This window comes from Lonchura striata, chromosome 5, assembly GCF_050655825.1.
Source record: "Lonchura striata isolate lonStrDom1 chromosome 5, ASM5065582v1, whole genome shotgun sequence".
Classification (NCBI taxonomy): domain Eukaryota; kingdom Metazoa; phylum Chordata; class Aves; order Passeriformes; family Estrildidae; genus Lonchura; species Lonchura striata.
The window spans coordinates 37,474,381-37,502,181 of record NC_140707.1 but is presented as its reverse complement, the minus strand read 5'-3'; the positions used below and the strand labels follow the sequence as shown (position 1 = coordinate 37,502,181).

Genomic DNA, 27,801 nt, shown 5'->3' with positions numbered 1-27,801 from the left:
TACCAATGGTGATTGTTTTATATATATATATATATATATATATAAATATATATATATAAATAATTATATTTAGGTATATAAATATTTATATTTTATATATAAATATTATATATATATATTATTTTTAATTTCAATATATTCTGGATGACTGATAAAAACATGCAGGCTTGTAACTGAGCTTTGGCCATCTCTAGGAATATTTTCCTTTTGGGTTGCCTTCTTTTTACTGCTGCTTCTGTGATCTGCTAGTTACCCATCCTTAATGTGTTAAAAATTTGCCTGGGTGACATTTGTTGGATCTAGTTCTTAGGTTAGAATGTATTAAAGTTTTATTTTAGGAAATTATATTCTATTTTAGGAAATCAAATTATATAATGTCATTGAAGTTACCTTTAACAATGGGTTCTCAATTAATTGCAAAGTGAAATGGGATTATTTTGAAATTGATTGATCTGTTAACTTTTATAATAGCAAGGATGATTTTAAAAAGACAAAATTGAAACAAAATTTTTTTATTTCTTGTGTAGTAATTTTGTCTATTTCCTCAGTGAGGCAGGGACCACCTCACATGCTGTATAATGTCCTGTGCAGTGAAGTCTTAGAAATGTGATGACATAAAGAGTATGTGCAAACATGAGGAGTAATTAACATTGATTTCAACATTTATTTCATCCTCCCAAATATATCCTCTTAGAGGTTGCTCACAGGAACATATTAATTCAGATGCACAAAGTAACAAAATTTTTGAGAAAATAAGTGAGCTTTTAAAGCTTTTTCTTTACAAGGGAAACACAGGTTGCACAGGTGATTTGGGAATTGTTTCATACAATATTTGTCACTGAAATATCTGCTTAGCTGAAAGACAATTTGCTACTTGAACAGAGCAAAATGGAAGGTGAGATGGATATGACGAAATTTTTTTCAGTTGTGTCTTTAAGCAAAGAACACAATGAAAAGCTACAAAAAAGCAATGAAAGCTACTAAAAGGCTTTTTTTTTGTATGCACATTGGTCTATTTGGATGCCCTTGGCCAAAGAAGTCCTGGACAGATGGTCCCTGGCTGCTGCCAGTCACTTCCACACACGTGACTGCAGGTTGACAGCTCACCTGTGGGCAAGATCATTGTGGCCTCCTCAAAAAGTGACGAGGATGCTTAAAAGAGTAAAGCATTTGTTCAGTGCCTATAACCATGAAGGGAAAAATCACTTTTCAGTCTTCATCTCCCTGTAACTCCGCAGAGACCCTCCTTCTGCAGTGCCGGAGCCAGGTGCTTCGGTGCAGGTGCGCACTCAGCTGGCGGGCAGAGAGGAGGAGGAAGAGGAGGAGGAGCTGGGATTGCTCAGGTGCTGGTGGCGGGGTGAGGCTGCGCTGAGTCAGGCGCTCACACTCCTGCCTGCCGGCGCCTGGCCGCTTAAAGCGCACGGAGCTGCCTGCCTGAGACGCCTTCGGACACATCCACTAGCACGTTTCACACCTGGCTCAGACGGGGAAAGGACCACCATGGGGCTGTTCTACAGCAAGAGCCAGGTGAGAAAAGGCAAGAGGAGGCTCTGCAACGAGCTGAGCGGGCTGCCCTGGGGCAGAGGGGACCTGCTCCAGGAGGGGATGGTTCACCTCTTCTATCTTCAGCTCCGAGAATTGTCCTGAGCAAAGCAGGGTTCCTTTCTGACTGGGTTTTGTGACTACTTTGTGTTTTGGCCTCCAGAATGTAAAAACTTTATTGGTGTAATAATTTAGTATTTTGAAAATTCCCAGTTTATAAGAGAAGATACCTTTTTGCTTCCACCCAACTGGGCAAGGCAAAACAACACACTGAGGAAAAATAAGGAGTTATCATTAATGTCAATGAATGCGTAGGGAAAGTAAGGAAACTAATATTATGTGGGATGTTAAAGATAGCATGCAAAAATGGTGGCAGTTTTGGGGCATAAGGGAATGAATGGTAATGTACTGTTATATATACTGATCTATGTATTTGTTGCAGTGATACTCCCTGCTCTGTAGGTAGTGTGCATAAACTGTCTCTTACATGTGCTTGATGCATCACTACTTAATTTTGCTCTCTCCTCTTGGTTTTTGGTGTGGTTTTGTTGGAGGATTTTTGGGGCTGGTGTTTCTATTGTTGGTGGGATTTTTGATGGGGTTTTCTTGTTATTTGGTTGGGGTTTTTGGATTTTTTTTATTTGTTGATTGGTTTGGGTTTTTTTTTGTAATTTAGAGCATTAAGTGTGCAATTTTCCCTCCATTTATTCCTTTAAGAAGGACAATTATCTAGAGAAAAAAAGTACCTCAATTTCAGCCCCTACATATTAATTATCACATTTTTCTGATCCTTGTTTAAGATGAGAGGATGACTAAATCAAAGCTGTTTCCTCACAAGTTTCTTAAATGTCCTTTGGTAACCACTTTTAGATTTAGGTGGTTTTCCAAAATCATAAAAAGGCTTGGGTTGGAAGGAATCTTAAAAATCATCCAGCTCCAACTCCATCCCCAGAAGCAGGGATATCACCCACTATCCCAGGTTGCTCAAGACCCCGTCCAACCTGGCCTTGAACCACTTCCAGGGATGGGGCACCCACAACTCCTCTAGGCAGCGTGTTCCAGTGCCTCAGCACCCTTTGAGTAAAGAATTTCTTTCTAATATCTGATTTGAATCTCTTCTTTTTTAGTTTAAAACCACTCCTTGTCATCCAGCTGTGTAAAAAGTCACTCTCCCTCTTGTTTATAAGCCCCCTTTAAGTACTAGGAAGCTGCAAATATTTCCTTTGATACATTCCTCAGAGCTTTGCTTTAAGGAAGATTGAGTGAGCTGAATTATTCACAGAGAGGCAATTAACTACAGAATTGTGCCTTTCACTCACTCCTCCTGAGAAGTTTGGGATAGGTCTCTAGAAGGCCCTCTCCAGGGCCTCGTTTATTTAAAAGCCAGCACTGCTCTATATCAGACATAAGAATATAGTTATGTAGCTATTAATCAACTGATGCACAGCATCATTACACCCTGATATCATTACGAATTCCTGCCCTGCTAGATTGTTTGCTGTTTGTTGTGAAATACAATGGATATATATGACATCCTGTGAGTTTTCTCAGACCAAGATGTGTGTCAGCTATATTAATAACACAGCAAGGTTCTTTATCACACCTTTCTGTGAGAATGGGTTGTAACAGTCAGATACCTCAAGCTTGAAGGTTTACCACAAGTGTCCTCAGAATGGAAAACAGAGGACGTCAGAGGTCTGCTCTGTGGTCATACCTGGCTACAAACCTGGGAAGAAGTCAATGCACAATAAGGAACCTCAGTTCAGAAATGTTTTTGTTGTTTGGAACTGAAACACTAGTTCAATTCTATCTCTGACTATGCTTCTGTTCTTCCTTTTTGCATTCTCATCCCATGAATTTTGTGTGCTGTTCAACAGACAGAACCATCTCCATGCAACTTGCTCACTGTAAAAATCATACAGATGAAAAATGCCAGGAAAGCAGACTTGTGTGAGTATCTTTGCTATATCCCTGGAGCATCCTCGTGCTTGTGAAACTACTCTGAATATATCAAGTGTCACAAACACTACAGACTATATTTAAAAGGAGAGAGATAGAAAATGTATAATCCTGCTATGCTGAAGATGAGATAACACAGTTAGAAGACATTGTTTTTCCTATATATTTGTCCATATAGCAGTGAAGGGTAGCCACCAGTTGTAATGCAGAACATGTTTGCACAGATTGCATAAAATATTTCAGATCTGAATCGGCAAATAAATGTTCTTTTATTCACAGGAAAGATTGCAATAACAACTTTCTTTCCATTGTTCCTTCTTACAGTAATGTCCACCCCATGTAACTCTGGGCCTCTCAAAAATATTTGATGTAAGCTCAGGACTGCACACTTGGCATCTCTTACAGATTATCAAATTTCATTCAGCAATAGGCATGGCTCACAGTTAGCTTTTTGTATTCTTAAATTATTTTACAAACTGTTCAGGAATTACAGTAATGCAAATATTTATTAATGGTCCATAAATATCTGAGCTCCAAAACATTATAAAAATGGCTTGAATGAAAACCACCTCCTCCTATCTGAGAAGAGGGCTGATTGTCTTTCATCTGTTCATTTATACACATAGAGAGATCTGAATGCAGAAAGTTTCTATGAGCAGGGCCAAGCTGAAGTTGTTCACTTAAAAAGATCCAGGACAAGATATTTTTGTACCTTTCTAACATTATTTGCTTCAAGTTCTGCAACAGCTTGTCAGGAGACCAAAAGGAATGTGAAGAAGAGTTTTTCACTGATTTTTAGTCTAGAGCAGTAAGATGCTTTATTGTTGATGAATGTATGGGGAAGAATAATCTATACAAACCTTGTCACTAGATTACTTGTACAGCATGGAAAGAATATTTGAAGCTCAGTTATAGTCTGGAGAGAAATCCCTTCCTACAACTAAAATCCATTTGAATGTACAAACATGCACACTGAGCTGAAAAAAAGAGGTGTGGAAAAATTGCAACCCTTAGATATTTCCCTAGATCATTGTGTTCTATTAAAATATCTGTATAACAATGAGCATATCAAAATTCCTCTCATCCTTTTTCTCATCTAGATCAATGCTTTTCATTTTCATCTTTAGGCTTTTTTTTTCTTGATGAGTTTTATTATGTTTTGATGCTGTCTTATTCAATACTAGAAAGTTTCTAGGGCATGAGACAGGGAGTGAAATGCTCAGCCTTTTCTGCTTCCCAGTCCAAGCCATGTCCCACTACCCCACAGAGCTTTCTAAAGGAGCAATTTGTTTGACAGAGGTGATTTTGGAGGGGAAAAAATTTTGCACAACAAGCCCAGGACAGACACTTGCAAAAGGTGAATGCTTTATTTGTTGTGGATGTTCATTGTGTAGGAAAAGAAAATCATACCAGTCAAGGAGCACTGCCTTGCTTATATATTTAAATGTTGAATCTAGTTTTGACTGACATCTGCTTATTTCCTGTAACATTTAATTTTACTGAGTGTGGAAATTTTCAGTTGTATTTATCAGAAAGATTTGCTTTTAAGCTGTTTGAGGACATATTTTTCTATGCAGCCAGACTTTCAGAAGTCACAGAGTTCAATGACAGGCTTTTTATCATATAAAATATTTCAAAAGTTTAAATAAATTAATTTAACCTCTGCTTAGCTTTTCTGATAGTGTAAAGCTAGTGCAAATTGAATGTCCATAACTTTATAGGATTTCCACTGAGAAGCAACAAAATAGGAGTCTTGAGATAAAAAATGCAAAGAAAATTTTCCTGGTTTGTGTAAAACCAGGGGATTATTGTGGAGTTTATTCAGTCATCTTTACAGCTCTCTAGAGATTAGCATGACATAGGCTTACAAACTCAGAGGCACATATCCTCCATCATCAGCAAAGTAGACTTGCATCATTTTCCTAACACTGTTTTTTTTCTCATTCTTCCTTTTCTCAGCCCTGTTTTTATTACTTTCTCTTTCTTGCAAAATTTTATAGATAGAACAAGATTGTGTCACCTATTTTTGATTCACATTACTGATTTTTGATGTTTTAAATTGGTTTCTTCTATCTCTTGCTAATTGTGCCCAAACTTGCACTAGGTTTCTGTAGAGTTTTCAAATCCCTTTGTTAAATACTCATCTAGTGCTTAAAATGTCTCCCAACCTGGTGCTGCAGGTTAACTCTATTTTTGGTCTATCTGCTCTGTTTTTCAAGTAATAGAGATGGGAAATTGATCCATAACAAGAGAATCTTAAAATTTCACTAACATCTCTTATGGAATAGATAGCAAAAGACCTTAAATAGGAGTTCAGTGCATAAGGGAGTATTTTTAACTAAGATAATTTAAATAGTTTTTTTCTGCTTTATAAACCCTGAATCATTTTAGTGCACCCTTCCCACTGATCTCTCAGTGTGTAATTTATAACACAAATTTCCACTTGTGTACTAATGTATATCTGATATCATTAATAACACATGTAAATTTAGTGCCTTGTTTGTGCTCTTCACATTCCCCTTTCTCACTGAGCACACCCACAAGCTCATCAGGCCCATTGGGCCTCTTGATATTCCTGGACTTGTGATAGCTTGCCAGTTCCCAGATTTGGGTGTGTCCTCCACAAGCATCCTGATTCCCTCATGGGGTAAGGCTGCATGTGCATCAATCCAACCCACCCTTAAGTACACAGCTTTGTCTCCTGAGATTTTGCAAATTTCAAGATCAACTGCTCAACCACTATATCCCTGGGACAAACAGAAGGACATGGCTTTTACCGCTTGGGAGTTCCACATAGCAGGAGATCATGAATGCCAAAGTTTGTGCAGGTTGCAGGCAGAATCTGGACAAGTTCGTAGGAAAAAAAAAAAAAAAATCCAGTTAAAGTAGGCTCAGGAAGACTCTGTATCTTAAATACTGAGAGTACATTAAATGATGTTTTCTCTCTTATACTCTCCTTAGACACCCATTTATAAATGTGAGGCATGATATCCATCCTTGATAAGACCAAAGGTCTTTCACAAAAAAAAAAGTGGACAAAGGGACTAAAAACCAAGATGCTGCAGAGAAATCTTTAAGTGGAATTAACGAATAGAAAAGCAAGGAAGCAGAGTGTTACGGGTTAAACAATGTGAAAGCAGCTACTTTATGGGGATATTAAGTTCAGAAATTTTAAGCCATCATTCTCTGCTTCCTGAAAATGCCCAAGACTGCTCAGTGAACAATGGATGTGGGCCCTTGGCTAAATGGACCTTGACCACTATAGAGTCAAAAATATTCTTCATCATTTTCTTAGTAAGAAAATGACATTTTTCAACCTTTTACAGATTTTTTTTATATTATGTTTTTTAATTTTGGAAACTTCAAGTTTTGGATTTTTTTATATAAGACAAATTTGGGTATTATATTTTATAAAATTATTAAGTATGTTTTATATTTTCACAAAAACATTTTTACAGAATTGCAGTAACAATTCTGCCACATATGAGATCAATTAATGTGAAAGTCCCTTGAGATCCAGGAAAAAAAATAGTCAGTAAAATACATTATTGTTTGAGGAACTGTGTTCCACCACAATACTTATTGCAGGAACATGCAGACTTCCTCTGGTGTTCTGTTCTTGCAGTGTTGTTATTATTTCATTGTTATTTATTACTTCACCATTTAAACAGTTGCAACTACACACCAGCAGCCTATTGTTCTAGGTGGCTGCGTGAAATATGATTATAAAATCAGAGGATGTGGACTGATAAAGAAACAAGGAAGGTTGTTTAGCAACATCTCAATAATGGAGTGTTATAAAGACGGATGTAAATGAGATTACATAAATACAGTTTTAGGGATACTTGTTGGTGTCCACCCAGACTTAAGGTGGGGGTGGGAGATGAAAGCTTTTTCTTGAAGTTTACCTATTAGAAGATGAATACTGAATGCTCCCTGGGGACAGGAACTGATCTCCTTGGACAGAACAAATTCTGAGAGTCTGCCTATAAATTGCCTTCTAGAAGACCACAGAAGTAGCCTGCATTCTTATTTAAAAGATAGCATTAAAAGTTTCAATGACATAAATTATCTAGTATTTTGTCCTCCAGTGTCCCTCTGCCCTCAGCCAGATACCTACTCAGCTGTGAAGTGGAAGAAAAAGAAGAAAAATGTTCCTCTCAGCTGGTGTTGATAGCTTATATTTTGTGACTTGGCTGGATCCATGTGCAGGGAGACCAGGTCAAGGAGATGCTCTGGGCAAACAGTGTTTGAGACTGCATTCTTGGTTCAGGTCTTTTCAGCACAATGAGAAAAAACTATACTTTAAGTATCATGAAAAAAATCTACCTCTCAGAAAGAATGAGGAGCTAAAGGCAGTCCATGAAGAGAAGGATGTTTGAGGCTTCTGCCCAGATCACAGGTGGGCTGAAGCTTGCAGCTGTTAACATTAAAAAAATTAGACGGAATTAAAATGAAAACGTTTGGTTGAGCCCTGCTTAAAGTTGAGCTCTCTATGAGGCAGGTGAGATTTCAGCTCGATCCAGATGTGTAGGTGTCCTCCTGTTTGGGATGCAGCATGTGGCTGTGGCTATGGTGTTTTTTAGAATGGGTCATGTTGTTGTAATGCTTCCTAATTGTAAAGCACAATTAAGATCCAGTCCTGCCTGCTATTATCCTGGAAGATAATTAGACACTTAGTGTAATAACTGGACGAGGAGACTGTGGTTTCATAAATACCTGCTGCCACACCTGCTTTTGGCCGGATATTGCCCCACAGGAATACCATGGCTGCCATCCCAAGCATGTTTGACAGCTGTTACCATGTCATGGTGGAGGGGAGGGACCAAAGAGGTGACTGGTGTGATGCTGTGCTGTGTGTGTCCTGTGACAGCCTAGCTGCTGTAGTTGGGCGTTGGTTAGGCTGACTTACAGGGTGGTGGGGGTTTGCTCACATGTGGCTGGCAGTGCCAGCCTTGTGTGTGTGCATGCAAAGGCAGAGGGATATTGCAGTGGGACCCACCAGGCAGGGCACAGGATAGGCTGTGGAGTGCCATTTCTCACACACCTGGTTACACCTGGAGGTGGTCAGGCAGAACACCAGCCTGAAGTATCCAAGATGTGTAAGAAAGGTTCCTGGGTCTTTTAAATGCCTCCCTCTTAACACCTGGAAAATAATTTAAAAACAAAAGGGAATTAGGTTACAGAGGACAATTCTGAAGTGCAAAGGGCATCACCAAACACATTTTGCAGATGGGAAGAGGGAAGCACGCTTGTCTAGTGGCTGTCAGAAGTCTCCCAGAGAAAGTCAGAGATCTAAATGAGAAGTCACAGCTCTGCTATCTGACAGGTACTTATTTCTCAAAGGTGGATGATACAGTGCGGTAGCAGACAGTGACTGCTTACAGACAAAAAATAATTAATTGATGGAGTTTCAAAATACTGCTGTGTTCTTTGCAACAGATGAAGTCAGAGCGTGTGTTACTAAGTCAGAGCATGTGTTACTAATTGGGAAATGTCAACAAAATAAACTTTGGTTCGCCCATAGACTTACCCATTTGGATTCTTCTGATCCTTCTCCTAGTGGTGACAAGAGCCAATAGCAATCTGTGCTAATATCAGTCTGGGCTTCCCAAAAACCAAAAAAGATTTTTGTAAGGACATTTCCTTACACACATAGAATTTTTGGAGCTGTTAGAATTGTTAGAAGCTCAGCTGATTTCTATGTATTTTAATTTTTTTTTAAGAAATCATATAGCTTAATATATATGAAAACCATTTTATCACTCTTCTTCAGTCAAAAAACTCTTCTTTCATTCAGACTTACACAGAAAAGATTACTTAAGCCTCAGAGAAATCAAGAGAAGAAAAAGGCCAATTTTTTTAATTCTTGAGTTGCACGTGGGGAGTCAATAACGGGTCAAGTAAATTATTTTGTGTTTCCCAAAGTCAAGTCTGCCAGTAAAACTAAGTGTGACAAGACTTAGGCCTATTCAGATGAAGGTGTGTCTGCTGTGTGATGGCAGGAATGCTTGAGTATGTGGCATCAAAAAAAGAGGAAATATAATTCTACTAATGGGATTGGCATTTATGGCAATGCTCCCCATGCTATTCTTTGGCACTTGCATAAGTTGTCATCCCTAACTAAGAGATCATGTTCTGTAGGGTGACCATCCCTGACTTTTGAGTGTGGGTCCACAAGATCGTTACTCTAGTGATTCATGCTTGCTTTTTTATTTCCTAATAATGATGACAAATATATTTGCCAGTAGATTATTCTGACCTCAGAAAGAAAGTGCTTGTTGTGATGCAAGCTCTGCAGACTGCTACTAACCACTCCTTCCTACTAAAAGCTCCTACATGGAGTTCAGGTGGGAAGTCACAATTTACAACTGGCCACTTCAGTTGAGAAAGGAAAAAAACACTAAATCTGTCTTCCCTACATCTGGAAACATTAAAATAAATGGGTGAACTTTACAAACTGTACATGCCTCAAATGGAAACAGCAGAGCAATACAATTTTGTACAAAGAAGCAATGTCAGCTTGCTCCATGCTGTGAAGAACAGACAAGCTTCCACCTGTACATGAAGTATTGCAAATATCTTTGCCACTCTGGCTGAGGCACAGAGATGCAGGTGAAAATAGTGACATTAAGCAATACCTGTTGCCTAAGAAATCTTCTTTTCTTAGATTTTTTTTCTTATATTTTCTTGAAAATCTCTGTTGCTGTTTCCTTTTGTGACTTTCATAAGGGAAGAAAGCAAACTGAAATCATGTGCCTTGGTAGAAGATGTGCCTTCTGTGACAGAAGTTTGTCTTCATGGGAACCTTGAATGCAACAAGCTCTTTCCTCCTCTGCAGCCAGAGGTCCTAGGAAAGGATACTCATAAAGTAGAAAAGACAGAACTTAAAGCCAGACCTACTCTAGACATATAAAGGCATGTTCATGCTTACATGTGGAAGTCCAATGTGTAGGAGCTGGGCTCTGTCCATGTGCAGCCCCTGTCACAGCTGCTAATGTCCATGGTGGCCAGCCCTGTGAGGCCACAATCTGTATGTGCCCCTATGTGTATGGATAGCTCTTCAGCAACACAGTTGAGTATTTTGATTTTTTTTTCCCCCAGGACTTGTAAAAAAGTAGTTCTCAAGAACGCCACCCTGACAGTGTTTTACAATAGTAAAGCAAGATGGTTTTCTAGCAGCAGCTTGATGGTACCTTAGCTAGTGCCAGGCCAGAATTCTGTGTAGTGCTTTATGTACAGAGCTTAAAAATGCCCACCTTACAGGGGACTAGATTGTTGCATTGGACCATTGCTTTCCTGCTTTCCTTGTCTTCAACAGTAAGTCAATCTGATTGCTATGTGAGCCTGAGCCTGCCAACAGCTTCAGTGCAGCATTTCCGCACCAAGACTGTCCAGAACAGCAAGAATCCGACATGGAACGAGACCTTCCACTTCACGATTCAGAGCCAGGTTAAGGTAAGCGTGCAGACACCTTCAACAGCTATTCTTAGCAGATATCAAGCATACTGTATAGTCCTTCAACTCTGCAAGTCCTTCTGAGATCCCTTGTGAAGTATTCACACTCTTACTGTACTTATTTAGGTTTGATGGTTTGATAAGACTGTGTATCTGCCTGCATAGTCAATAGAATACACAGAGAGCAACTGCAATATTTCCATTTTGTCATTCTTCCCCAAGGTTCTTCTCCTAAAATGAAATATCTGTAGCATGTTACATTTGTTAAACCTTTCATATTTATTTTTTTTTCCCAGAACATTCTGGAGCTTAAAGTTTGTGATGAGGACAAAGTAACTGAAGATGACCATCTCCTGACTGTTTTCTTTGATGTCTCCAAAATCCAGCTTGGAGAAAACATTCAGCTAAGTTTCCAGCTGAATCCACAGGTATGAATAAAATTTAAGGATTCAAGGACAAAGCAAAGAGGGTGTGGTCAGGTTCTCACCTGCTTGTGTGGAGAGCATGCCAAGAGAGAGCAGGGGGGAGCAGCCACCAAGAGGCCCTGCAGTATGGATTCCACGTGTCCTGCAAGGTCTACATTAGGAGTCTGCTAAATTAGTAGAGAAGATGCTAGGAGTATGTGATACTAGAAGTATAACAGATAAAACATGAAGAAAATTAGGTTTGTGGCATGTGAAACAACAGGTGGACACTGGTTTATAGAGACCCCTGAAGGGAATAGATTCCTGTAGGATATCTCTCTCCAGGAGACCAAGATGTGGTGACTGAATTAATTTTCTTTTGCAGGGAAAAGAGGAGTTGGAGGTTGAATTCACAATGGAGAGCAGGTGTGTAAGATGAAATAGCTGGAGGGGTAAAATGGAAACACAAGGGTACTGCTACAAATCAGTTCACACTTGGAGTCCCCTAACACTGCCAACATCTGCATAAAACAGAAGGTAACTTTGGGTAGAATGTTTAATGTAGAAAGAATGCATGATGGTGCATGGTATGCATGCATCTACGCTGGGCATCCAGACACACATAGAAGCAAGCTGCCCTGATGGCAGCTGTTCATCAAGCTGAAAAGCACATTCTACATAGGAGGAAGTTTTAAGTTTCTCCTCTTGTTCTTTACTGTGGGGTTCTAGATGTTTGCTCTGTCATAACAAGTTTTTTTCTGTGTTTCTTTGCTGACTGTATGGTTAATGGAGAGAAAAACATGTAGATCAGTCCTAGTGCTGGTGATTTTTAAGACAAATGACAATTCCCCCCCCCCCCTTTTTTTTTTTATGGCGTGTTGGATGAATTCAGCAGCTTTTTAGCTCTAATTCTACAGGTTTGAACTGAACAATTTTGGCCAACAGCGTCATTATGCCATCTCTGTGTAAATTGTCTTCAGTGTGTCAGAAAATTATTCTCTCTAATACAGTGAGGAATTCCTCTGTTTGGATGTCCACAAATGTTGCAAAATTCAGACTCTAACCTGTGAGAAGCAAACTGGATTGAATATGCATGTGGAATTTCTGATTCTGTTTATCTATGTTGCCTGTCCAAAGATGGACTTTATCTTTAAAAGATAATGAAATAATGCTTAAAGAAGAGTCATAAAAAAAGAAAAATAAGAATGTCCTGGTTTTGAATTGATTGTTTTGCATTTTGTCTTTCAGTCCAGATCCTCCTGAAAACATTATTACTAATGGAGTTCTAGTGGTAATTTTTATTTCATAATACTTTCCCCTTCTGTATAGGAATGCTTGTTGCAAAGCTGGTGTTAAAGGTACCAGGCCATTGTGGTGGCATGGAGGCATTGACCAAGACCAACACACACAGCCTAAAGCTGGTGCTGGCATTGGCTTATTCACATGGTCCCAGCTATTGACTAGTGCTGGGAGAGGTTAATGTGGTGAAGACACTGACCTGCTGCCAGTGCTCACCTCTGCCTTAAGTGAGCTGGGCTCAGGGGTATGGCATCCCTCCCTCTACCTAGGGAGAGCTGGGCACCCTGTTTGGAGAGCCTTCTCCTGTGGCTGATCCTCCCTCAGGCCCTTGCAGGGCCGCTCCTGCAGGCAGAGCGAGCAGATTCCTTCTCTTTCCTCATCTCTATGCATTCTGCTGTTTCCCATGGGGAAGTCCAATCCCATCTCCCTAGACCTGGTAGTGGGTTTACAGGCTGGCACCATCTCTCCCATGGCCCTGCGGGCATGTGTCCAGTGGATGAGGTCAAGCTCTGCTGACAGTGAACACCTTTGTCTCTTGCCCTGGTTGTCTCTTACAGTCTCGTGAGGTTTCCTGTTTGGATGTGCAGGTGAACGACGGGAGGCTGAGGAAGGACACTATGGGTGAGCCTTTCACTGACTTAGGGAGCAAATCAGGTTGCCACTTAATGGCAGAAGTACTCAGTATTTTACACTTGAGCATGCTGCTTTTAAAATTAATTAGGATGCAAGACTAAATCTCACTGATGCCACTGGCCTGTGGAGGTGGTTGTAGTTGATCAAAAATACACAGATTTTTCCTGAATTTGGTGACATGAGCACATAGTCTAATTTCCCCACAAAGTATTTTCCTCTGCAGTGACGTCTTGTCAGATATTTACAAATTTCCAAAGCAGTTGTGCAAGGAACTGAGGTTTTTTGGGTCCTAAACTTGAAGATAACTCCTGTAGTCTCTGGATTCTGGGACAGAGTAATGGGCAGAATGAGAATTGGGCCTCTTTTACCACCTAACTTCATAGAATTTCTTTAGGTACAACCATATAAGACTTGCCACTGGGTGAAACACAAGACACAAAGACATTTGCTGCACACTTAAAGCAGCGTATCGCTGCCATGTCAAGCCCATACTTGCAGAACTGTGTGCCTCCTACGCAATTTTTAAAGTACCTTCTTCTGACATCTCATGTTGACCCCAATCCAGCACACTGCTTAAGCACCTGGATGATCCAGTTGAGCTCAGAGAAAAAGTTTGCCAGATGTGACTGAGAATGTTTAAGTGAGATAATTCATTTGAAGGCTGACTATAACCTTTGGAGTGTGTAGCTTTACAGAATATATTTCACCTTGAACCTTGTGGGTTGATATCTTTTTACATAAAGGCCATATTTTATTACTTCAACAGACATATCAGATGCTTTTGCATGAAAGGAAAAAACCACCAGATATTATTTTTTAAGTCCTAGACGTATTTCAAAAGAAATATTACAGGTTGAAGGAAAGAGAAGCATGATAGAGGGACTAAGATTTAACTGATACCAAAGAGAATTGTGGTCTCATACAAAAGTGTTTCTCCCAAAATTCCAAAATTTTCAAAGTATCTCAGCAATAAGACAGTATGTAATACTCAAACATTATTCTGGTGTAATAATAAGGTATTTTGCACATTTCAGACTTTCAGAAGAGAGTGTCCCCCCAAACCAATATTGGCTGTGAATCATCACCTAATGAACAGAGCTGCAGCCTCTGCCATCATGTATATTTCTAAGTGCAGTGGTGCTATAGCAACAGTCGCTATATGACACGTTCTGTACACCATCTCTAAAACTGAAACCCTCAGACAAATCAGTCTATTTATTATTCCTATAACTTGGATATCAAATTGATGTTGTTACTTCAGGAAAACATATTACATTACTGTGTAAACAAATTATCCACATTTTTTTAAGAGCTTAAGTTTGAACACCTTTGTTTCAGAGAGAAAGTTTGCACTAACTGTGGACGGGTCATATGAAGGAACCCAGCTGCACACGCTGAGCTCCTGCCTGTGCCCGACGTCCCCGGCCAGGTTCCACTACATCAAGTACAACCAGTCAGCGCTCACTGTGGCTCTGCCGCGGCGCAGGCGGCTCAGCAGGGTATGTGGGCACCACTAACACGTAGCTCTTCCACTGGGGACCTCTAAGACCTGAGTGTGTGTGCAGATCTGTGTGTGCAGATCTGTGTGTGCTGGGAATTGGTTAGTGCGTGTATGCGAGACAGGGGAGACTGCTTTTACCTTTTTTCTCTCCTTTTATTTTTTTTCTGTAGAATTGGTAACTTGTTTATTTTTTGTCTTACCCCTTTTTCCAGTCTATATCAAGTCAAAATGAAAGGGATATGAACGAATCTGTGACTATACCTCTGAACTCGCTTCCTATACAAGAGAAAATAGCAATAGGAGAGGTGAGAACAAGTCTTTCTTAACAGAAAACAGCTCAACAGGCATTCAGTTTGGTGGATGATTAGTCTTAGAGCTAGTGATTCAGTTCTTGTCAAATATGAGACATTTACACTGTGGCGTAAGATATGAATGACAGTTGCTCTGCAACTATACAATAGTTACTTTTTCTTTTGTTTTCCAGTAGATCCAGGCATGCCCTGTTTTGAGTTTAAACTAGCTTCCTCAGGACATATCAAATATGTCTGTTCATCAACATAGTATGCACCCTAACAGTATGACAATTAGGACTTATATTTGCAAAGCAAATGCCTGAAGTAGAAGATAAAGTAGATATGGTTTAGATGCCCAACTTTCAATAACCTTCCCAAATAATAAATGTTAAACTATGAGAAGCTGAGGGGCCCTAAGCCCATCTAACTTGGGTGAACGGCTTACTTTTATTCAACCCAGACTGTGCTGGAACTTGTGAAGGTCTCTCCCAGTCCAGATCATTGCTGCCCAGATTATCCAGCCACATTGCTGAATTCAAAGATAGTGAAACTCAGGCCCTAGATGGAGTGGGGGAGGGAGGTGCAGGAGTAACAACCTCAGCATGCTTACACTGTTTGTATTGCAATTTTCAGGACAGGACAATTGACTTGTACACAAAGGCAAATGAATGGTAAGTGAGGACCTGATTCTGTAACTGTGAGGCATCTGCTCCTACACACAGCTCATTTGAAATCAGCAGGGGTTAATGCAGGCTCAGATGGGAGCAGATATGTGAGTTCATTATGGGTTGTAGGATTTTATTTGTGAGGTTCTCCTTTTTAATTGATGGCATATTAAATCATGGGTCCCCTGTCCTGCAAATTTCCAAGCTGCTAGTGCATCTCAGCAACAGGTCATGATTTGTGTGCACTGTTATGAACAGAAATTGAGAAGGCAGCTCCACAAAGAAATCACATTTCTTAATTATACAAACAAAATAGCTTCAAGGTATAAGTAGCTGTTTCCCTAATCTCACAGCTGCAGTGCCTGTTGACAGTGGTTATCTAGTTACAGGATGCATGGCAGCACTACTGAAACTTTAAAAATTAATTATATGAGCAAATAAAATCAGAAGTCTGTAGTAGATACAATAATGGACAGTGTGTCATGATTTGCTCTGCCTTCCTATTTGCATTCTCATTTCCAGCTACAGAAATTAGCAGAGGCCTGTCTGTGGTGTTGTTTTTTCCCCATTTATTATACTGTCTACAAACCTGTCTGTAAACACACACAAGCACAGCTGGAGCTGTCCACAGCGACTAATAGTACAACAATACCTGTGTCCTGGTCTCAGGACTCAGGGTCTGTGTTTCAGACCAAGAAACCTTGATGCCCGCCTGGGGTTTGACCTCTGCACAGATGAACAGAATTTCCTGCAAAACCGAAGGAAGGTAGTTGCTGCTGCACTAAAGGATGTTCTTCATCTGGAGGAAGATCTGCAAGAGCATGAGGTAACTAGTTAAGGGCACTTTTGGGGGATTTTTCTCTCTCTTTTCCCTCAAGCCTGGAGATGAGGGATGATTTTTTTACCTCCATCTGGATAAGGAGTGAGTATTAACATCAGCTCATCCTCCAGGGCACTTTGCCACCAGTGTGATCTCAGCTGGAGAGTTCAACTGTCTTATTTAGATGAGAAAAATCTGTGTTTTCATTCAGCTTACAAGTGAATTATTTGAAGGCATTTCAAACCAATAATTTGGTCTTTGTTTCTTAAAAATCCTGTCTGAAGTGCCAAGACCTAGTATGTTCCACTGGGATATACATATAGAAAAATGTTTCTTCATCTCTTAGTTTCTGTGTTTCATCTTACTAGTGTCTGGATGCTACTTTTGCATTTCTGTAATATTTTGACATTATCTGTGCCTTAATGCCACTCTTTTATCTATGCTTTCTGCTCTTTTTTGTGTCAAACAGGTGCCTATAGTGGCTGTGACAACAGCAGGGTGTGGCATAAGAGCACTCACTGCCATGTATGGCAGCATTTTGGGTCTCCAAAAGTTGCGTGTTCTGGATTGTGTTTCATACATTAGTGGTTCATCTGGCACAACATGGTGAGAAGTCATTTTTATACTGTTTGGATCTTGCTGTGTTAAGAAAAGCCTCTGTTCTCTCTCGAATTCAGAAAGGGTAAAGGTGATTAATGGAGTTATTGCTTCCATCTTTGGGCTGAGTCTTCTATGAAAAAATTATTGTGCATCATGACCTATCCCTAACCAAGAGAAGAGACTTTTTTTGAAATGTAAACATCCTTAATCCTATGAAAAATATTCTTTTATTGTTATTTACTGTTTGACAGAAACAACATTGACAGCTGTTGTGTTGCATCTCAGATTGTGATTTTTGCCTATCTGCCTTTAGATTTCATTTCTGCTCAAAGTAAATTCAAAGAGAAGAGTAACTAAAACATAAGATGATATGCATCCAAAACTACAGGGTTTCTGAGTTTCAAAAGCATCTTGTTAATTTCTCCTTGTTCCATCATGTTTCCTCTTTGCAGGACAATGACAAAGCTATATGAAGATGCTGATTGGTCACGTAAAGATCTTGGGGAAGTAATTATTGAAGCACGGAAGCAAGCAGCCAAGTGCAAGATGGGGGCTTTTTCCTTGAAAAGTCTGAGGAATTATTACAGAGAGCTGAGCCAAAGGACCCAAGCAGGACATAAAACATCTTTTATTGATCTGTGGGGGCTCATGATTGAAGCCATGTTAAATGATGGGGTAATGTCTATATATCTTTTTTCTCATAAAGTTCTTGACTTAATATTTACAACCATTACAAGAAACTAGAGCCCTAGGAAGAGGCACCTGGTCAGTAACACTGTACTTGGTGCATAGGCAGAACACCACTTATTTACATTAATAACTTGGAGACAGTAGTATGTCTACTATTGGAACCTGAAGTGTGATTGAATGTACCAGAAATGCTCAGACTAGCTCTAAAGTAAGCAAAATGCTGATTAACACTACAGCTGTGCAAGAAATTTTTAAGGTCCTTAGGTGTTTTTTATGGCCCTTTGCATTTATCTCTCCTCTACTGCAATGTTTGCACAAGCTGCACTCTTAATTTAAATGTACTGCAGATGTATCCATTATGTTCAGCAGTTTGTGACTTAGTAATAAGCAAGTATATAGATCCAGAGCTGATGTGATATATTAGCTGCAGTGGGTGCCCTTCAGCTACTTTGAATTTGATCTCTCAGGATCTTCAATTTCTAATTTTATTGTAATGTTACAAGCAAAAACTTTCTGAACTTTCTCCAGGCAGATGATAGCTGGAAAAAAAGCTATTTTATTTCCAAATTCTGTAAACATGGTTTATTTTTGTCTAGACAAAACAGATAAATACTCTCATTTCATAACATATTTCACACAGTGTTTCCAGCCTAAGTGCTACATAGCAAAATTCGTTAGAATTTAATTTGGCTGAAGTATATTCAAAACCTCTATTTTGTGTATAAGTTGATAGTATTGTACAGCTCAAGAACTTTTCCTCTGTGGATTTTAACTTTCAATATAGTATTTAAAAAAAGAAATCTTGATTAGATGGATCATTAACATGCTGCCTTGAAGAACTCTTAATTACTCAGATATGCTGTATATTCTAAATTACATTTAACCATACAAAGCTAGAACAGAATGTGAAATTATTCACTGCTGTCATGGTATACTCAAAGCTGAACATGGCCAGTTAGTTTAACAGAAATTGTTCCTGCTTTCTTGTCCTCTGTTATCAAGCACATGGAAATAAATTTAGGAGCAAATTCAGGAAAATGATGTCTTAGTCTTTATAAGCTGATGTTTTTAAGGAACTAGTTATAAGCTAACTCTGCTTTTTTTTTTTTTCTTTTTCAAATCCAGAAAAGCCACCACAGACTTTCTGATCAACGTCAGGCAGTGAACCAAGGTCAGAACCCACTGCCCATCTACCTTGCCCTTAATGTCAAGGACAAAGTTGCCACCAAAGATTTCAGAGGTAATGTTTCAGTTGTGAAAAAGAGCTATATTTTCACCCAGGGAGATACACTGTGGGGATACAGTAAACAATCATGAATTGTTTTAAATTCTCACTCCAAGCCCTGAAAAGCAGCGTTCACAAATATAAAGAGTAACTGAGCAGGCACATGATATGCGTCAAGAGTTGAGTATTTTGTAAGCTCTCTTGGCATGTGTATTTTCAGGTATTAACTTAAGACTAATAACACAACATAATTCTGTGACAAAGTCTCAGAAATTATATGAATTCTTCAAGACAGTGATTCACTAGAGCTTTGAGTTTGCTGAGTATATGTTTTGGTCCATGATGGGAACTAGATGATCTTTAAAGTCCCTTCCCATCCAAACCATTCTGTTACTCTGTTTCTCATAGCTGGCTAAAGGCAATAGAAGTCAATGCGAGTTCTAGTCCACCTTCCATGAGAAAACTTTGCACACACTAAATAAAAAGAAGAATTTGAATTTTCTCCAGCCCTGACATAGTTCTTTCACAAACCTGGGGACAGTGTGATAGCTGGTTCAGCAGTGGCTGTTGACAGGGTTTGCTCAGGACACATGCTAAGCCAGTTTTCTTGTGAGAGCCAATGTCTGAGAGGCTTATTCCAAACCTGGCAACTGGGCTGTTTTCTATAGTAAAGCTAACCTTGGTGCATGTGTTGGCAGAGTGGGTGGAGTTCACACCATACGAGGTGGGCTTCCTGAAATATGGCGCCTTCATTCGTGCGGAGGATTTTGGCAGCGAGTTCTTCATGGGTCGCCTGATGAAGAAACTCCCTGAGTCACGAATCTGCTTCATGCAAGGTAACTCAGCAACCTGGGGGAGTGACAAGATTTTAATGGAAACATTAATGATTCAGGAATTTGTGCCCAGGAACCTGTTAGCATGAGGCAGCAGAGGCACAGAGTGAGTCAGCTGACATGCTCCCCAGGGAAGTGGTTACAGCACGAAGCCTGCCTGAGCTCAAAAAGAGTTTGGACAATGTTTTCAGGCACAAGATGTGATTCTTGGAGTTGTCCTGGGCAAGGATAGGAGTTGGCTTGATGATCCTTGCATATCTCTTCAAACCCAGGATATTCTATGATTCTATGTATCCTGAGACTCATTCAACTGCCCTTGCCAGCAAAGGTGGTTTTATCATTTGGTCTAAGATAAAAATAAACTAAAATGGCAAATAAGTTGTCATGTACCTTTGTGAGTGCTTTTGAGGCATCATTATTTCCTGTACCTTGCAAAAACTTTTCAAAGCTGGAAATCAATGATACTCTCTGGAAGCCAAATAAAATATTGAAAAGAAATCAGTGGAGTGAGAAAGAGGAGAATCAGAGAAGGAGCTGGCTGAAAATATTTATTGGAAAAAGGAAATGAAAATAGAAATATGAAAACTGACTACAAAATTTAAAAAAAAAATGTTCCAGGTAAAACATGGTGAGAGGGAAAAGACTTGGAATTTTTTTCTGAAATAAGTTTGCCTAGATAGGTTTGTCTTTGGAGTCTACTACTGAAATAGATGTCTGAGCTCATGCAAAAATTGGATATAAATTTGAACAAGTTAGAGAAGAGTTGGGAAAGGAGCAGAAGGCAGCTTTAAAAGAACTTGTGTTTACGTCTGCATTGCTTATTATACCTCTCCCACTTTCTAGGAATGTGGAGTAGTATCTTCTCCAAAAATCTCTTGGATGCCTGGCATGCAGCTGACAATTCAGAAGACTTCTGGAACAGGTGGACCCAAGACAAAGTGACCAAAATAGGTAAATGAAAATACCTTCTTGCAGACCTCTCTGCTATGGTAACTGCACTCACATTTCCCATTTGTTGAGCTTTTCTGTCATCCTGTTTGTCTCAGTCTCTGGGTATGGGACATACCAGAAAAATGAAGTTATTTGATTTTACTGAATAGTCAGTGCTTTGCTTAAACAGTGAGACTGTGACAAGAAGGAAAGGCACCATCAGACAGGCCTTGATATAAAGGAGATAGGGATGGACACATATGGTGGTCTGAAGAGTTGTCCTTAAAAGGCAGGGAAATACTTGTGCCAAAGGCTCATGTCATCTATTTGTTAGCCAGGAAAAGCTTGATTGTTTGTTTCAATACTCCTTCCCCTGCATAGAACATCCCTCCCTCAAAATCTGGCTAAATTGAAACTTAGTAGGTGTCAAACAAGGTCAATGTGTTGGAGCTTTTACCAGCTTAGAAAAGCAGCTCCATACTGAAAGACCATTCCTTGGAAATACTCATGAGCATCTTCATAGCAAAATTCAAGCAAAACCAGTAAACAGACTTGGGCCACATTTCTGTGAACTGTATTTTCATAAAAAAACCCCAAAGTCTTATGTTAGAGTTTATATAAATAATGTGCAAGATTTGTGGAATTCAGGTGTCCACAACTGAACCAACCTAGCTTTTTAAAAGTAAAGTATTTAATTTGAAAGTAAAATGCTGAAATTTTTCTTTGGTTTTCAAAATCAGCTTTAAATGTAATATTTAACCTACATGGAATCTAAAAGCAGTAATTCCTTAAAATGTAATAGCAAAATTATTTTCCCTGTTTGGTGTTTGCTTGGAAAAGTGAATTACTTCAGTGTGTATCAAAATCATACTGTTTTATGAGAAAAATATTATTTTCATCATGGGTAACCAACAGAGTTTAGAAAACATGAGTTTATACTTTTGTCGTGAAATTAACTGGATCTCACAGCAGATCATAAGGAAAACAATGCAATGCTGAGCTGTCAACACGATTATAGAAGACCCATTGACCATTGTTCCTCTTTGTGTCTTGCCTCTGTTTAATTCTGATTATAATTAAATTTCATGCCATTTATGTTGTATATCTCCAGAGGAACAACCAGACCTGCCTGAGAAGCCGTATGAGATGGCTACATGCGTTTTCACTCCTACGAGCGGCCTCTCCACAACGCTCCGGGACATCCTGACGGATCGCCCTGCTGTCTCCAAGTACCACAACTTCCTAAGGGGCTTCCAGATGCACAACGAGTACATCCAGGATGAACATTTCACAAAATGGAAAGGTGTGGATGGCTCTCCTGCCTATGTATCTCCTTGGGGCAGGCACAGGAGCTGGGAATTAGCGAGGGATGTTTGCATGTCCTGAAGAGAACTGTGTGGGTTTTGTGGTTACCTGTTCATGCTCACTGAGAGGAGGGAGAATGAAGGATCTCCTCACACTTTTCAGTAAGACAAAGTTCAATTATTTAGCTGTTGGGTACTCAAAGTTCTCACAGGAATAAAAATTGCTAGGGTGGGGCCCTGCATATAATGCAACATCTGTGTAAGTTTAGGTGCAGTTCATGGGTTTAGAAATACAACAAAATGTGAGTGGACGTGCTGAAGGATCTTTAGGATTGCTGCATGCTACCTACCCTAAAGCAAAGGGAAAGTCCTGGATGGGAGGGAAGCTCACCTTCCTTTTGCCTTCTAACTTGACATATGTCTTTTTGCAGTTTGCTAATAGCTCTGAATCTTCCACTCTTTAGACACCTTGCTAGACACCTCTCCCAATGACCTGAGAGGCAACTCGGAACACCTGGAGCTGGTGGATGCAGCTTTCTTCTTTGAAACCAGTTACCCACCCGTTATGAGACCAGAGCGGAAAGTGGATGTCATCATACACTTAAATTACACAGGTGGATCACAGACATTGGTAAGAAGTCTCAAAACTGATTTTCTTTCCCAACAGCTTTCACTTTGCTTTCCACTACTTTAAAACGGGTGTTGTGAAGCATGGAACTTAATGGAATTTAGTAACATGCTGTTTTCAAACCTTAGAAGAAGAATGGAAATTTCTAGAGAGGAAAATATGTGCATTTTTCTCAAATTACTTTTGAAATATGCCTAAGTTCTTCACCAGTGAAATACAGACAGACAAAGTGAAGTTAAGAAAGTCTAGCTACAATGTCTATTATAGTCTTATATATAATATTTAACAGCACAAATATCATTGGGAAACTTTTGTGATTCAATCTGCATTTTGCTTATAAATGTATGCTTTAAAAAAAATTATTTTAATGTTGATTTTCTAGGAAGAACAGCCTAGTGAGAAATAGGTTTCTTCATATCTATTTTTATCTCTTTTAATAAATGCATTTTTTCTCCCTAAATAGTGGACTTGAAGTGAGGTATCAAATGCATTTACTGCTCCTGCAGGTATCTAATTTGGTTAAGATGGTTCTATACATTTTGAAAGTAGTATTTACCACATAAATAGACAGTTTTAGACTTCAAAATATAAACCAGACTTGTAATTGGAAACCTGTCCCTGAGGGACAAACCAAAAAGCACAAAGTTCAGTGGTTAAGGCTCTGTCAGTTTTTCAAGGGAAGACATTTCAATGATGCAATTTCACATGAAAAATACTTGTATTTGTGCTGCAGCAGAAATGATATCTTAAACTATATATCTTTCTTGTAGTCTGAAATCTTTTGGATATAATTCAAAATGAGGTGGTACTTTTTTGTTAGATATTTTAACAAAGTTGGTCACCACAATTGGGTTTTCTGATGAATGTAGTGCTGTATTTTGAAGTCTAGAGCATGTTATTTGAAAATCTCATGTTATTTCTAAAATTCAAAGTTATAGATATGGGTAGATTGGTCTTAAAAACCTGCTAAAGTTTATTGAGGTCAACTCACAAGTTATCCTGCTATATAAATAGATAATGGGACTGGGAATCCTACTGTATTAGACTGCAAATTTAGTTTTGCTTAGAGCCATATTTTATCTCACTCAGTTCTCATTTAATTAATGGTCTATAACATGATTTTAATTTATCTGTTCTGTTTCTACATTATATTCTCATTTTAGAGATGTACAGGTTTAAACTCTCTTTGCCATCTTGATATTAGGTATTTTCCTGGAAGACTATTTACAAATGGTTCCTCAGGCAACTGGAAAGCAGTCTTTGGGGCTGCAGGTGTCCACATTATTTCTGCTGTCTGACTCTCAGTCTGTTTTGTGTCACTTTGCATGAACTGCTGGGCTTTGGCAGCAGTCTGATCTTTGCTATCTTTTCTATTCCTTGTGCTGCTGCTGTTGACCAGCCCTTGGAACAGGCTTGCAAATACTTTGCAGAGCAGGAAATTCCATTTCCCTGCATTGGACTGACGGATGATGAGAATAACCTGAAAGAGTGCTACATGTTCGATGGTGCAGACACCCCAGGAGCTCCTCTGCTGCTTTATTTTCCATTAGTGAATGACACTTTTCAGAGATATGTAGCACCTGGTAAGTTAAGAGTACCCAGGTAACTTTATTGACTCAAGAAAAATTCCCACTCCCTTGGTGTTTTTCCCTCAACCCAATAGAGCCTCCCTCTGTTTGCTTGCTCAAACTAGTGAATAGATTGCAAAATGGGATGATTCAAACTGTTTTCAAAATCTGATGAAATCTTGTGCATATTTTTACTTGTGTCTTGGTGGAATTCAGGAAATAGAAGAAATGTGTTCCTCAGTTAGAGGAATGGAAACTGATCTCTTGTAATTTCTGAGAGTTTACTTTAGTGAATAGACCAAAATATATTTTTCAAATTATGTGTGGTTTTATGACACTTCGATCTAGGTGAGAATCACAGTATAGAATGGTTCTGTGAAGGGCCATGGTGCCTTCTATTTAGGCCATTAAATATGCTGGAATATCAAAGCAATCATATATAAAGTATCCTTCTGGAATTGTATTTGAGATGGAGAGTTTCCTTTTAAAATTATTTCCAAGCCAACTAATATTCTGCTTCCTCCTGTCCCGCATACCTTTATTCCTTTGGTGTTCTGGTCAGCCTTGAGCGGTGGTGACCACACAAAATGATGCTCCATGAGCTGGCCAGTAGATGGTGCTGATTGCAGAGGAAATGACACTTGTTTTATTCCAATAGGCTTTGCCCAGACGTCTCAGAGATCACAGCACTGCACTTAGCTTCATAGTAATTGCATTTATGATCTCTCCAAGTTATTATTGACCTATCAAAGTATGGTATTTCTGTGGGACTATTCAAACACATTCCTTCTTTTCCCTTGACAGGCATGTTACGTACTGCTGCTGAAATGGAACAGGGCAAAGTTGATATCTCCAGTTTCTCCTCTCCATACTCAACCAGGGAGGTCTCGCTGAAAACAGAAGATTTCAACAAGCTTCTGAAGCTGGCTAATTACAACATAATGAACAATGAGAACATGATTCTTCAGGCCTTGCGCATGGCTGTGGCACGGAAGAAACAAGCCCTGAGCCAGTCCTCACAGGCACAGCCCTCTGCTTGAACAGCTTTTCCCTGTTCCTTACTAAGCATTTACTGAGACAGCATACATGTGATAAATACTTCACTATTTTGACAGGGGCCATAGCTTTCTAAGTAACCTTCTCAATCTTATCCAGAATTGTGGTATTAAACTTAGCAGTTTCTGTTGTTAATACCATCTCACTGTGATGTTCAAAAGATGAAGATTCAGCTGTGTGTGATAGGGAAATAGCATTAGCTCTCCTTGTCTGCAAACTCTTGGTGGCTAGTTGCTAATATTTTTCATACACAAAATATTTTAGCATTTTATTGGACTATTAATAGTAAAACCATAAAGCCCTCTTCAGACACCAAAGATTGTCCATATAAATTTAAAACATTTTACTTAGTTTTAATAAGCTGAATGAAATTGCCTTCTAGCTTTAAAGGGTTTTTTCCCAGGTGCTTCTTTTTGGTCATGAATTGTTGTGAAATAAATATTTTATGAAGGATGGTTAATTTTTCAAATTTGTGTTGGACAACAGAGATATGGATCAGTGGCCATTTAGGTCTTTGATCGTCTATTCTGAGAAATTAAATCAAACTTTAAAAATTTGTTTTGAAGGACTACTGCTATTTCCTCACAGTAGACTGTGTCCTGTCCCAGATCACATATATGTTCTGCAGTTATCTCCCTGAAATGCAATTTTGCTCCAGCATCATCTGGAGCTTGTTCAGTACAGTGTATTGAACTATTACAGAATCAGAGAGCATGTGAAGGGAATTGCAGGAGGTATGGTAATTGAGCACTGGAGACATGCAGTAAGATGCCAATTTTCTGTTCACTGCATCACAATGAACAGAACAGAAATACACTTAAGGCCAAGAAAGGTCCAGGAGAGAGAGTGTTTCTGGTGAATTCTTCCTTAGTGGTAACTGGAGAGAGAGATCTGGAGCTGGTTAAGAAGATGGTTTTTACTGGTTTTACATAAAAAAGCATTGTGAAGGAAGGACAGATGCTGGCATCTAGGAGTATGTCAAGGGTCAGCCAAGATGAGCCTTACAGGAGTCCCTCAGAGCCTAAATAAGTAGGCAAGAGCTATATAAGAGTATCTTCTTTCCGCAAATTTTCCAACAAGATACATAGGTAATTTCTGCCTTATATTCTAAAATCCTGCTCATTGTTTTGTTTGAGCAGCCACTCATGAACTCAAACTAAGGTTCCTGAACTGTCAAAATGGGTATTGTGACAGACTCCTTAATGCCTGCCAAGGAGGATATAATTATATTTGTCAAAGTCTTCCCATGACTGCAAAGTTCTGGGCATTTCAGCAGCTTTGTAAATTCTGCAGGCTCTGAGGAACTCTGGTGCAGTTTCAATTCTCAACTGTTTTTCTTTGTTGGAAATATTTTTGTCAGGATTAGATACTCTGATTTTGCCTGTGAGCTTTTTCAGTGGTGGTGAACACCTGCTCCTTCCTGATTTTACCAGCCTCATACTGGTTAGAAAACAAGTATTCCTGAGACAATGGAAACAGCTCTCTGTAGATGTCTTGTACAGCCCGCTTTACCTTTTGTATGTCCCATCTCAGAATCTGTGATGCACCCTAAAATCTCAGATGATCTGAAGGAAACCAGAAAAGGTAGCTTTCCAGCCACTGGCATGGTGTCTCATATGTTCGCATTACTTTTGTCCCAAGTGCCAGTTCTGGCACTACTATTAGATTTTCTTCAAGCAGAGGCACTTGACAGCCAATGTCTGGGACGGGCTCTCTCCTGCTCCATGCCCTGCAGCACTTCTGTGGAGGGAATTCCTGCAGAGAGAACCCTTGGATAGGAGAGGCGACAGAGGCCTAGAGATTGGCCCATCCTTTTCCTTCCTTGTACTAAGTTGAGCTAGTGAACACATTTTTTGTTGGCTAAAACACCTCTTTTTGTATACTTTTGTTATTAATATTTCTGCTGTTACCGTGTGTTTCTTATCCCACTGTTTTTTGCTTTCAGTAAATTGTTATCTCAACCCATAAATCTCTTCTTTTGTCCCTGCCTTACTGGATGCCGGGGGGAGAGGGGGTGTTTATTTGGGGTTTGATTGCTGGCTGGTGCTACCCCACCAGCAGTCATTCCCTGCCTCAGCTGAACGCTGCAGTGTTAGCTCTGCGTGGCAGTGTCCTGTAGCAGAGAACTACAAGGGTGGCCGGGGTGAGAAGCTGCAGAAGCTTCCCCAAATCCAGCAGGGTCAGTGCCGGCTGGCCCCAAGCCTCACCCACCTCTGGCCAGGGCCGGGCCCATCCGTGGCAGCTGTACTGCCTCCGGGATAATGCATTTAAAATGGGAAAAAGCCCTGTGCAACATCAATTGCAGGGGGAGAGAGGAGTGAGAACGTGAGAAACAGGCCTGCAGATAGGAAGGTCAGTGAAGGAGGAGGTGCTCTAACTTTGGAGTTGAGATT

At 39.6% G+C, this 27,801-nt stretch overlaps 1 protein-coding gene across 1 annotated transcript; it reads left to right on the top strand.

Annotated features, from left to right (window-relative positions):
• The first annotated feature begins 604 nt into the window (after positions 1 to 604).
• On the top strand, positions 605 to 27,467 carry LOC110472157 (cytosolic phospholipase A2 epsilon). The gene is made up of 20 exons (XM_031505017.3): positions 605 to 1,527; positions 3,420 to 3,492; positions 10,823 to 10,959; positions 11,256 to 11,387; positions 11,749 to 11,789; positions 12,612 to 12,654; positions 13,220 to 13,283; positions 14,634 to 14,794; positions 15,009 to 15,101; positions 15,723 to 15,760; positions 16,424 to 16,580; positions 17,044 to 17,180; positions 17,627 to 17,849; positions 18,990 to 19,104; positions 19,788 to 19,925; positions 20,766 to 20,873; positions 21,964 to 22,155; positions 22,621 to 22,787; positions 24,184 to 24,367; positions 25,157 to 27,467. Exons 1-20 carry the CDS (start codon positions 1,501 to 1,503, stop codon positions 25,390 to 25,392), a joined length of 2,466 nt encoding a protein of 821 aa, XP_031360877.3. The 5' UTR covers positions 605 to 1,500; the 3' UTR covers positions 25,393 to 27,467.
• Positions 27,468 to 27,801: the final 334 nt, after the last annotated feature.

Excerpts from the sequence above, each read along its gene's own strand:
- LOC110472157 (XM_031505017.3), top strand. The coding sequence starts at position 1,501 with ATGGGGCTGTTCTACAGCAAGAGCCAG. Across the intron at positions 16,581-17,043 it reads AAGATCTGCAAGAGCATGAG|GTGCCTATAGTGGCTGTGAC; the intron begins GTAACTAGTTAA and ends TGTGTCAAACAG. Across the intron at positions 24,368-25,156 it reads TCAGAGATATGTAGCACCTG|GCATGTTACGTACTGCTGCT; the intron begins GTAAGTTAAGAG and ends TTCCCTTGACAG.